The sequence below is a fragment of the Mobula hypostoma genome, chromosome 28 (assembly GCF_963921235.1).
Source record: "Mobula hypostoma chromosome 28, sMobHyp1.1, whole genome shotgun sequence".
Classification (NCBI taxonomy): Eukaryota; Metazoa; Chordata; class Chondrichthyes; order Myliobatiformes; family Myliobatidae; genus Mobula; species Mobula hypostoma.
Genome location: NC_086124.1, coordinates 24,831,745 through 24,844,089, shown reverse-complemented (window position 1 = coordinate 24,844,089; position 12,345 = coordinate 24,831,745). Strand labels below are relative to the sequence as shown.

The 12,345-nt window shown below is 56.3% G+C and overlaps 1 protein-coding gene across 1 annotated transcript in view; it reads left to right on the top strand.

The window, feature by feature from the left end:
- LOC134338966 (uncharacterized) overlaps window positions 1–11,403 on the top strand; it is a 101,705-nt gene extending 90,302 nt beyond the window's left edge. The window contains exons 9-10 of the mRNA XM_063035186.1: window positions 9,578–9,683; window positions 10,870–11,403. Coding sequence (XP_062891256.1) covers window positions 9,578–9,670 — 93 coding nt within the window. The 3' untranslated portion in view covers window positions 9,671–9,683; window positions 10,870–11,403. The remainder of the gene's footprint in view (window positions 1–9,577; window positions 9,684–10,869) is intronic.
- The last annotated feature ends 942 nt before the right edge of the window (window positions 11,404–12,345 follow it).

The following is a 12,345-nucleotide window of genomic DNA, read 5'->3' as shown; positions in this document are numbered from 1 at the left end:
TCGGTGTCACAGTGAGGGGTGAGAGGTGTGTCGGTGTCACACTGAGTGGTGTGGGGTATGTCAGTGTTACAGTGAGGGGTGTGGGGTGTGTCACAGTAACAGTGAGGGGTGTGTCAGTGTCACAGTGAGGGGTGTGGGGTATGTCAGTGTTACAGTGAGGGGTGTGGGATGTGTCACAGTAACAGTGCGGGGTGTGTCGGTGTTACAGTGAGGGGTGTGGGGTGTGTCACAGTAACAGTGCGGGGTGTGTCGGTGTTACAGTGAGGGGTGTGGGGTGTGTCGGTGTCACAGTGAGGGGTGAGGGGTGTGTCGGTGTTACAGTGAGGGGTGTGGGATGTGTTAGTGTCACAGTGAGGGCTGTGGGGTGTGTGTCGGTGTCACAGTGAGGGGTGTGGGGTGTATCAGTGTCATAGTCAGGGGTGTGGGGTGTGTCAGTGATACAGTGAGGGGTGTGAGGTGTGTCGGTGTCACAGTGAGGGGTGTGGGGTGTGCCAGTGTTACAGTGAGGGGTGTGGGGTGTGCCAGTGTACAGTGAGGGGTGTGGAGTGTGTCAGTGTCACAGTGAGGGGTGTGGAGTGTGTCAGTGTCACAGTGAGGGTTGTGGGGTGTGTCGGTGTCACAGTGAGGGGTGTGGGGTGTCAGTGTTACAGTGAGAGGTGTGGGGTGTGTCAGTGTCACAGTTAGGGGTGTGGGGTGTGTCAGTGTCACAGTGAGGGGTGTGGGTGTGTCGGTGTCACAGTGAGGGGTGTGGGGTGTGTGTGTCACAGTGAGGGGTGTGGGGTGTGTCAGTGTCACAGTGAGGGGTGTGGGGTGTGTCAGTGTGACAATGAGGGTTGCGGGGTATGTCGGTGTTACAGTGAGGGGTGCAGGGTATGTCGGTGTTACAGTGAGGGGTGTGGGGTGTGTCGGTGTTACAGTGAGGGGTGTGGGGTGTGTCAGTGTCACAGTGAGGGGTGAGGGGTGTGTCGGTGTCACAGTGAGGGGTGTGGGGTGTGTCAGTGTTACAGGGAGGGGTGTGGGGTGTGTCAGTGTTACAGTGAGGGTGTGGGGTGTGTCAGTGTCACAGTGAGGGGTGAGGGGTGTGTCGGTGTCACAGTGAGGGGTGTGGGGTGTGTCAGTGTTACAGGGAGGGGTGTGGGGTGTGTCAGTGTTACAGTGAGGGGTGTGGGGTGTGTCAGTGTCACAATGAGGGGTGTGGAGTGTGTCAGTGTCACAGTGAGGGGTGTGGGGTGTGTCGGTGTCCCAGTGAGGGGTGTGGAGTGTGTCAGTGTCACAGTGAGGGGTGTGGGGTGTGTCAGTGTCACAGTGAGTGGTGTGGGGTGTGTCAGTGTCACAGTGAGGGGTGAGGGGTGTGTCGGTGTCACAGTGAGGTTGTGGGGTGTCAGTGTCACAGTGAGGGGTGAGGGGTGTGTCAGTGTCACAGTGAGGGGTGTGGGGTGTGTCAGTGTTACAGTGAGGGGTGTGTCAGTGTTACAGTGAGGGGTGAGGGGTGTGTCGGGGTCACAGTGAGGGGTGTGGGGTGTGTCGGTGTCACAGTGAGGGGTGTGGGGTGTGTCACACTAACAGTGAGGGGTGTGGTGTGTGTCGGTGTCACAGTGAGAGGTGTGGGGTGTGTCAGTGTCACAGTGAGGGGTGTGGGGTGTGTCAGTGTCACAGTGAGGGGTGTGGGGTGTGTCAGTGTTACAGGGAGGGGTGTGGGGTGTGTCAGTGTTACAGTGAGGGGTGTGGGGTGTGTCAGTGTCACAATGAGGGGTGTGGAGTGTGTCGGTGTCCCAGTGAGGGGTGTGGAGTGTGTCAGTGTCACAGTGAGGGGTGTGGGGTGTGTCAGTGTCACAGTGAGAGGTGTGGGGTGTGTCGGTGTCCCAGTGAGGGGTGTGGAGTGTGTCAGTGTCACAGTGAGGGGTGTGGGGTGTGTCAGTGTCACAGTGAGAGGTGTGGGGTGTGTCAGTGTCACAGTGAGGGGTGAGGGGTGTGTCGGTGTCACAGTGAGGTTGTGGGGTGTCAGTGTCACAGTGAGGGGTGAGGGGTGTGTCAGTGTCACAGTGAGGGGTGTGGGGTGTGTCAGTGTTACAGTGAGGGGTGTGTCAGTGTTACAGTGAGGGGTGAGGGGTGTGTCGGGGTCACAGTGAGGGGTGAGGGGTGTGTCGGGGTCACAGTGAGGGGTGTGGGGTGTGTCGGTGTCACAGTGAGGGGTGTGGGGTGTGTCACACTAACAGTGAGGGGTGTGGTGTGTGTCGGTGTCACAGTGAGAGGTGTGGGGTGTGTCAGTGTCACAGTGAGGGGTGTGGGGTGTGTCAGTGTCGCAGTGAGGGGTGTGGGGTGTGTCAGTGTCACAGTGAGGGGTGACGGGTGTGTCGGTGTCACAGTGAGAGGTGAGGGGTGTGTCGGTGTGTCAGTGTTACAGTGAGGGGTGTGGGGTGTGTCAGTGTCACAGTGAGAGGTGTGGGGTGTGTGTCGGTGTCACAGTGAGGGGTGTGGGGTGTATCAGTGTCATAGTCAGGGGTGTGGGGTGTGTCAGTGATACAGTGAGGGGTGTGGGGGTGTGTCGGTGTCACGGTGAGGGGTGAGGGGTGTGTTGGTGTCACAGTGAGGGGTGTGGGGGATGTGTCGGTGTTGGGGTGAGGGGTGTGTTAGTGTCACAGTGAGAGGTGAGGGGTGTGTTGGTGTCACAGTGAGGGGTGTGGGAGATGTGTCGGTGTTGGGGTGAGGGGTGTGTCGGTGTCACAGTGAAGGGTGTGGGGTGTGTCAGTGTTACAGTGAGGGATGTGGGGTGTGTCAGTGTCACAGTGAGTGGTGTGGGGTGTGTCAGTGTTACAGTGAGGGGTGTGGGGGTGTGTCGGTGTCACAGTGAGTGGTGTGGGGTGTGTCAGTGTTACAGTGAAGGGTGTGGGATGTGTCAGTGTTACAGTGAGGGGTGTGGGGGTGTGTCGGTGTCACAGTGAGTGGTGTGGGGTGCGTCCGTGTCACAGTGAGGGGTGAGGGGTGTGTCGGTGTCACAGTGAGGGGTGTGGGGTGTGTCAGTGTTATAGTGAGGGGTGAGGGGTGTGTCAGTGTTACAGTGAGGGTGAGGGGTGTGTCAGTGTCACAGTGAGGGTTGTGAGGTCTGTCAGTGTTACAGTGAGGGGTGTGTCAGTGTTACAGTGAGGGTGTGGGGTGTGTCAGTGTCACAGTGAGGGGTGTGGGGTGTGTCGGTGTCACATTGAGGGGTGTGGAGTGTGTCAGTGTCACAGTGAGGGTTGTGAGGTCTGTCAGTGTTACAGTGAGGGGTGTGGGGTCTGTCAGTGTTACAGTGAGGGGTGTGGGGTGTGTCAGTGTCACAGTGAGGGTGTGGGGTGTGTCGGTGTCGCAGTGAGGGGTGTGGGGTGTGTCAGTGTCACAGTGAGGGTGTGGGAGATGTGTCGGTGTTGGGGTGAGGGGTGTGTCGGTGTCACAGTGAAGGGTGTGGGGTGCGTCCGTGTCACAGTGAGGAGTGAGGGGTGTGTCGGTATCACAGTGTGGGGTGTGTCAGTATCACAGTGAGGGCTGTGAGGTCTGTCAGTGTTACAGTGAGGGGTGTGGGGTTGTGTCAGTGTCACAGTGAGGGGTGTGGGGTGTGTCAGTGTCACAGTGAGGGGTGTGGGGTGTGTCAGTGTTATAGTGAGGGGTGAGGGGTGTGTCAGTGTTACAGTGAGGGTGTGGGGTGCAGTGTCACAGTGAGGGTTGTGAGGTCTGTCAGTGTTACAGTGAGGGGAGTGGGGTGTGTCAGTGTCACAGTGAGTGGTGAGGGGTGTGTCAGTGTTACAGTGAGGGTGTGGGGTGTCAGTGTCACAGTGAGGGGTGTGGGGTGTGTCAGTGTCACAGTGAGGGGTGTGGGGGTGTGTCGGTGTCACAGTGAGTGGTGTGGGGTGTGTCCGTGTCACAGTGAGGGGTGAGGGGTGTGTCGGTGTCACAGTGAGGGGTGTGGGGTGTGTCAGTGTTACAGTGAGGGGTGAGGGGTGTGTCGGTGTCACAGTGAGGGGTGTGGGGTGTGTCGGTGTCACAGTGAGGGGTGTGGTGTGTGTCAGTGTCACAGTGACGGGTGTGGGGTGTGTCAGTGTCACAGTGAGGGTTGGGAGGTCTGTCAGTGTCACAGTGAGGGGTGTGGGGTGTGTCGGTGTCACAGTGAGGGGTGAGGGGTGTGGGGTGTCACAGTGAGGGGTGTGGGGTGTGTCGGTGCCACAGTGAGGGGTGTGGGGGGGTGTCGGTGTCACGGTGAGTGGTGTGGGGTGTGTCGGTGTCACAGTGAGGGGTGCGGGATGTGTCGGTGTCACAGTGAGGGGTGAGGGGTGTGTCAGTGTCACATTGAGGGGTGTGGGGTGTGTCAGTGTCACAGTGAGGGGTGAGGGGTGTGGGGTGTCACAGTGAGGGGTGTGGTGTGTGTCGGTGTCACAGTGAGTGGTGTGGGGTGTGTCAGTGTCACAGTGAGGGGTGTGGGGTGTGTCAGTGTCACAGTGAAAGCAGTTCCTGATGAATTTCTCCCACCCTGTGGACATCCACCGGATTATCTGATAGACTCTGTGTCCTCGAATCGTATAGTGCATAGCCCCACCAGTCCTTCTCTGTCACTGATATGTGTCGCTTACCCAGAGTTTCCCTCAGCTTGTGCTGGAACTGAGAGTTCATCTCCTCTTCTCCTGATCTGTCCCAAACAGCCTCTGAACACCACCCTCCTTGTCAGCACAGCCCCTCTGCTGTCCCTCCCTGTCTGGCTCCTACATCCCTCTCCCTGTCCACCCCCATCACCCGACACCCCTCCTAGTCTCTGTGACCCCCTCCATCCCCTCCATCCTTCTGCTTTTCCGTGACCCTCTTCCTCCCCTACATCCCTCCCTGACCCTGTGACTCCCTCCTTTCCCATCCGTGATGAGCTCTGTCTACATCCCTCCCTGTCCCTGTGACCTCCTCCCTCCCAGTGTCTGTGATACCCTCCCACCCATACACCCCTCCCCATCTCCATGACCCTTCTAACCCCTACACCCATTTCCATCTCTATGACCCTTCCGTCCCCTACACCCCTCCCCATCTTCGTGACCCCTCTAACCCCTACACCCATTCCCATGTCTGTGACCCTTCTGTCCCCTACACCCCTCCCCATCTCCGTGACCCCTGCCTCCCCTATACCCCTCCCCATCTCATTGTCTCCTTCCTTCCCCTACACCCCTCCTGGTCTCTTTGATCCCCTGCGCTCTTCCCCATCCCTTTAACCCCGTCCTGACCCTAAACTCCGCCGCTATAATCCTCAGTGATGTCTGGGTGGGGGTCAGGGAGCGAGTGTGTGCCGGCCTGCTGAAAGCCCTTCTGATTTCCGACTGTGTATCGGACTGTGTGTGTGGGGTTGCTGAGATACCATCACCGTGAGTCAGACCTCAACACTCTCACCACCAGTATCGTCAACACCCCACCGCATCCTCCCATCCTCCCTCCCTCTCTGACTCTGTATCTCTCACTTTCTCCATCTCTCCTTTCGTCCTTCATGTCTGCCTCTCTCTGTCTGCCTGTTCCTTTATACGTCTCTCTCTCACACATAGTCTGTCCCCCTCCCCGTCTCTCCATCTCCCTGCCTTTTCCTCTACCCGTCTCTCCCCCTCCCTCCCTCCCTCCTTCCAGCCTCTGCTTGACCCCACTCTGACCTTTGTCTCGTGTCCATTCTCTCTCTCTCACTCCCCTTTCCGGGGCTATTCTCCCCCGTTCTCCTCTCTCACAATATTGCCCCCTCTCTACCTCTCGCTCCTCCCCGTCTCTCACTCTCTCATTCACTCGTGCCTGTGTTCTCCGTCCACCTCCCTCCATCTTCTCTCTCATCTCCCCATCCCTCCCCCTTCCACATTTCTCTCTCACACCGACTGCATTCCTTTACTTGACTCAATCCTTGTCTCTCTCCTCTGACTTTCCCCTTGACTCTCTCCCACACTCTTTCCCTCGCTCATCCTTTCTCTGGCCTCTCTCTCCCCAGACCATCTTTCTTGCTCCTGTCTCTATTTCACTCTCCCACTGTCTCTATTTCTCTGTCTCTCTCACACACATGGTCTCTCTCTTTGTCTCCCTCTCTTTTTCTCTCCCACTCTCTCTGTCTGTCTTTCCTCCCTCTCCCACAGTCACTCTATTCTGCACTCTGTCCTCTCTCTCCATTTCTGTCTTTCTCTCTCTCTCCCTTCTCCACTCTCTCTTGCTATTCCTCTCATTTCTCTCTCTCCTCTCCCTCCATCTGTTGCTCTTTCCCTCCCTCGCTCTCCCTACAAGGTGATTTATGCTGGTCCCTTTGCAATGATTCACCTGCAGACCCTTGCAAGGATGTGTGCCTGTGGGGCAGACGGTTCCTGCACTCGCCCCTCCGACTCACCCTGCCTGCCTCGGACCTCCTCTCCCTCCCCCACCCCAATGGATGAGAAGGACCCCTCCCTATTTCCGCTCACTGCTGGCCCTCCCCACGGCCGTGGGCCCTGCAGCAGGTGGGGGCAATGTTCCTCAGTAGCCAGGTACGGTGACTGGAGAGCGAGGCAGAGAGAACAGCGGCTGGTGAGTGGGAGAGAGGGTAGGAGGTGACAGAGAGGGGAGAGGGGGAGGGGGAGGGAGAGATGAAAGGGGAGGGGAGGAGGAGAGGGAGGAAGAACGGGGAAAGAAAAAGAGGAGAAAAGGAGTGGAAGAAGGGAGAGTCGGAAGAAATGGGAGAAGAGAGGGTGGAGACGGAGAAGGGAGGGGGGAGAGTGGAGAGAGGGAGACAGATACACACACGGTAGAGAGGCACTGGAGAGTGGGGAGAGAGAAAGAACGTGAAATAGAAAATGAAAGAATTGCAGGGAGAGAGGGAGAGACAGAGAGAGATATTGTGAGAGCCAAACAGAGTTGGGGGGAGAGGAGGGAGAAGGAAGAGAGGGGAAAGCAAGTCGCAGGGAAATAAGCAGGTGAGGAAGAGAAGAGAGAATGGAGGGAGAGGAGAGAAGCTTAGGAGAGATTTGAGAAAGTGAAATTTCCTGGAACAGGATCGTGCGACTTGCGGTTCTGTTTGGCCTCTGTTGATAATTTGGTGCAGACGAGGGGGTCTGAGGACAGAACATCCACTACTGGAAATTGTCACAGGTTATAAGGAGGACATAAATAATCTTCCAGAAATAGTAGGGGACAGAGGATCCAGTGAGATGGAGGAACTGAGCGAAATACATGTTAGGAGAGAAGTGGTGTTAGGTAAATTGAAGGGATTGAAGGCAGATAAATCCCCAGGGCCAGATGGTCTGCATCCTAGAGTGCTTAAGGAAGTAGCCCAAGAAATAGTGGATGCATTAGTGATAATTTTTCAAAACTCGTTAGATTCTGGACTAGTTCCTGAGGATTGGAGGGTGGCTAATGTAACCCCACTTTTTAAAAAAGGAGGGAGAGAGAAACCGGGGAATTATAGACCGGTTAGCCTAACGTCGGTGGTGGGGAAACTGCTGGAGTCAGTTATCAAAGATGTGATAACAGCACATTTGGAAAGCGGTGAAATGATCGGACAAAGTCAGCATGGATTTGTGAAAGGAAAATCATGTCTGACGAATCTCATAGAATTTTTTGAGGATGTAACTAGTAGAGCGGATAGGGGAGAACCAGTGGATGTGGTATATTCGGATTTTCAAAAGGCTTTTGACAAGGTCCCACACAGGAGATTATTGTGCAAACTTAAAGCACACGGTATTGGGGGTAAGGTATTGGTGTGGGTGGAGAATTGGTTAGCAGACAGGAAGCAAAGAGTGGGAATAAACGGGACCGTTTCAGAATGGCAGGCGGTGACTGGTGGCTCAGTGCTGGGACCCCAGTTGTTTACAATATATATTAATGACTTGGATGAGGGAATTAAATGCAGCATCTCCAAGTTTGCGGATGACACGAAGCTGGGTGGCAGTGTTAGCTGTGAGGAGGATGCTAAGAGGATGCAGGGTGACTTGGATAGGTTGGGTGAGTGGGCAAATTCATGGCAGATGCAATTTTATGTGGATAAATGTGAAGTTATCCACTTTGGTGGCAAAAATAGGAAAACAGATTATTACCTGAATGGTGGCCGATTAGGAAAAGGGGAGGTGCAACGGGACCTGGGTGTCATTATACACCAGTCATTGAAAGTGGGCATGCAGATACAGCAGGCGGTGAAAAAGGCGAATGGTATGCTGGCATTTATAGCGAGAGGATTCGAGTACAGGAGCAGGGAGGTACTACTGCAGTTGTACAAGGCCTTGGTGAGACCACACCTGGAGTATTGTGTGCAGTTTTGGTCCCCTAATCTGAGGAAAGACATCCTTGCCATAGAGGGAGTACAAAGACGGTTCACCAGATTGATTCCTGGGATGGCAGGACTTTCATATGAAGAAAGACTGGATGAACTGGGCTTGTACTCATTGGAATTTAGAAGATTGAGGGGGCATCTGATTGAAACGTATAAAATCCTAAAGGGATTGGACAGGCGAGATGCAGGAAGATTGTTCCCGATGTTGGGGAAGTCCAGAACAAGGGGCCACAGTTTGAGGATAGAGGGGAAGCCTTTTAGGACCGAGATGAGGAAAAACTTCTTCACACAGAGAGTGGTGAATCTGTGGAATTCTCTGCCACAGGAAACAGTTGAGGCCAGTTCATTGGCTATATTTAAGAGGGAGTTAGATATGGCCCTTGTGGCTACGGGGATCAGGGGGTATGGAGGGAAGGCTGGGGCGGGGTTCTGAGTTGGAGGATCAGCCATGATCATAATAAATGGCGGTGCAGGCTCGAAGGGCCGAATGGCCTACTCCTGCACCTATTTTCTATGTTTCTATGCTTCTATGTTAGAAAAGCGGTTCCCTCTGTGGCCCGTGTCTGCATTTCTCGGGCAGAGTCCAAACAAATGAAGCATAACTGTTAACATATTCCCCTTTCCCAGGGACCCTATCTGAAGGGAAACACAACTTCCTTGAGAGCACAGAGCTAAAACCAGACACTCCAGGGAGGGAGAACACATGTCAGACACAGAGTGAATCTCCCTCCACACCGTCCCATCATACACTCTCGGGGACAGACACAGAGTGAAACTCCCTCCACACCATCCCATCACACACTCCCGGGGTCAGACACAGAGTGAAGCTCCCTCTACACCGTCCCATCACACACTCCCAGGGCCAGACACAGAGTGAAGCTCCCTCCACACCGTCCAATCACACACTCCCTCTTCAATGCTGGTAGTAAAGAAAACGAGGCATGTCCAGGGTGACGTTCGCTTTTTGAAGATGTCCTCGATGCTGGGAAGGCTGGTGCCCATGATGTCAACCCTGACCCCGTGCAGTGTCCCCTCCACACCAGAGGGTGATGCAACCAGTCAGAATGTTCTCCATCATACATATGTCTGTCTGAAATCCTCCTACTCCAGCAAGCTGCCCTGCTCCAAGCATGACCCTCCCTGAGAGCTTGATAGAAGCTGGAGGAGAGCAGATGATGGAATGAGTCTGGGGAGTGATGGTGGGCAGGAAAGCAGAGGGGCTGATGGATCTCGGTGCTGGGTGTCTCGCGAGGGGTGGAAGCAGTGTTCTGTCAGTGATGGATGTCAAACTGTCTGTTTTTGCAGCGCTCGACCTCCCGGTCCCGATATGTCACTGTAGGTCTCAGCTTCCTGCTGGGTCTCGCGTATTTCTGGTTCTACTTGGATGGCACGCTGTGACATCCCAAACCAGGTGAATCAGCACAAAACTCCCTCCACACCATCCCGACACAAACCCGGGGTCAGACACAGAGTGAAACTCCCTCCACACTGTCCCATCACACACTCCCGAGGTCAGACACAGAGTGAAACTCCCTCCACATCGTCCCATCACACACTCCCGGGTTCAGACACAGAGTGAATCTCCCTCCACACCGTCCCGACACACTCCCGGGGTCAGACACAGAGTGAAACTCCCTCCACACCATCCTGACACACTCCCGGGGTCAGACACAGAGTGAAATTCCCTCCACACCACCCCGACACACTCCCGGGGTCAGACACAGAGTGAAACTCCCTCCACACCGTCCCATCACACACTCCCAGGGTCAGACACAGAGTGAAGCTCCCTCAACAATGTCCCATCACACACTCCCGGGGTCAGACACAGAGTGAAGCTCCCTCCACACAGTCCCATCACACACTCCCGGAGTCAGACACAGAGTGAAGCTCCCTCCACACCATCCCATCACACACTCCCAGAGTCAGACACAGAGTGAAGCTCCCTCCACACCGTCCCATCACACACTCCCGGGGTCAGACACAGAGTGAAACTCCCTCCACACCGTCCCGACACACACTCCCGGGGTCAGACACAGAGTGAAACTCCCTCCACACCATCCCGACACACTCCCGGGGTCAGACACAGAGTGAAGCTCTCTCCACACCATCCTGACACACTCCCGGGGTCAGACACAAAGTGAAACTCCCTCCACACCATCCCGACACACTCCCGGGGTCAGACACAGAGTGAAACTCCCTCCAGACCGTCCCATCACACACTCCCGGGGTCAGACACAGAGTGAAGCTCCCTCATACCGTCCCATCGCACACCGCCGGGGATTGACACAGAGTGAAGCTCCCTCCACACCGTCCCAACACACACTCCCGGGGTCAGACACAGAGTGAAGCTCCCTCATACCGTCCCATCACACACTCCCGGGGTCAGACACAGAGTGAAGCTCCCTCCACACCGTCCCATCACACACTCCCGGGGTCAGACACAGGGTGAAGCTCCCTCCACACTGTCCCATCACACACTCCCGGGGTCAGACACAGGGTGAAGCTCCCTCCACACCATCACTTGACACATTTCTTGTATCTACTCACTCTAACCTCACTTCTTGTCTCTCTTCTTCTCTCCCACGCCCCCCCCTTAGGTGTCACTCAATCGAGGCGAGAGGACTGTCTGACCTTGCCTGCGACTCAGGTCGGCGTCCCTGTCACCACTGGGCTCCTTTCACCGCTCGCCACTCCCTCAGCATCCTGGGTCCTCGCTGCCGGAGCCTGGCACCAGCCCCACTCACCTACAGCCACCAAGCTCCTCGGTCTGGTTTGGGGGCTGGGGCTGGGTCCTGGGTCCGTCCCCCTCCCACTGTGCCTGGGGTGGGGTGTGCGGGGGACCACACTGTCAAGAAGGGAGTGTGTCTGGTCCCCAGTGCATAGCAGGAGGCACAGTGGCTCCCAGCGCCAAGGCACAGACCAGTATTGCCTGCGTTTTGGCTCGGGCGGAAATGAGGCCTCTTCACAGCGTTTGTCCGCGCCTCCATCGTTCCCGATCTGGGGGTAGGTGCGGGATTGGGAATTGATCCGTGGGCTCGAAATGTCCTCCTCCCAAACCCTTTCCCACCTCCCACCCTCCCTCTACCACTCCAATGTGGTTCCTCCTCTCCCGGGACGGGAATAAAGGGATTGCTTTTACCAGGCCGGTCTCTGACCCTTTTCTCAAAAGCGGAGCGGAGGGGAAACGGGGGCGAGGGGGAGTCAGGTGATGGGGGAAAGGGGAGGAGGGAGATGGGAGATCGCAGGGGACAGAGGTGTGTGGAGAGAGAGAGAAGGGTGGTGCGAGAGGAGGGAAAGAGGTAGAAGATGGCTGGAAGGAGAGGAGGGGTAAGGGGTAGAGGGAGGGGAGTGGGAAGGAGGGGAGGGAGATGAGGGGGAAGCGGGCTGGAGAGGGAGGTGGGGGTGGAGTTAGAGGAGGGGAAGAGGGTGAACAGGAGGAAGAAGGGAAAATGAAGAGGGAGAGGGGAGAGAGGAGGGGGAACAGTGCAGGAGGCGGAGTGAGAGGAGAAAGAAGGGGGGGCGAAATGAGGCTGGGAATGAGCTAGGCAGGTGACAAGGAGGAAGGGAGGGAGAGATAGGTGATGGAGTGATAGGTGGGTTAAACGAGAAGGAGGCAGATAGGGGAAGGAAGAGGAGGCAATGGAGGGGAGCTGAGGAGGAGGAGGAAGCGAATGGGAAGGAAAGAAGGGAAGGATTGGCCCAGAAGGGAAGGTGTGGTGGGAGAGAGGGAGTGCTCCCTCTTCACCGCCCATCCCTTACACCTGTCCCACTGCCCGTGCCCCGTGGCTCCCTCGCTGCCACAAGCAAGGCAGACGGTCCGGCACTCGGCTCAGTGGGGAAGTGGAACGGCAGGCGAACTCTGCCACCATGCTTTTCCACAGCTCCGGAAGTACGGGTTCCATCTCGACCGCTGCTGCTCTGGGTTTTGGGGCGGTGGGCACGTTCTCGATGAGTCCAGCTGAGCTGCCACCCCAAGGGCTCCGGTCCCCTTGGAAATCCCAACCACGCACGGGGATTGCTGGGATAATCAGACGCTGAAACTTACCCCTGCCTGGCTGAATGTGGAGAGGGGG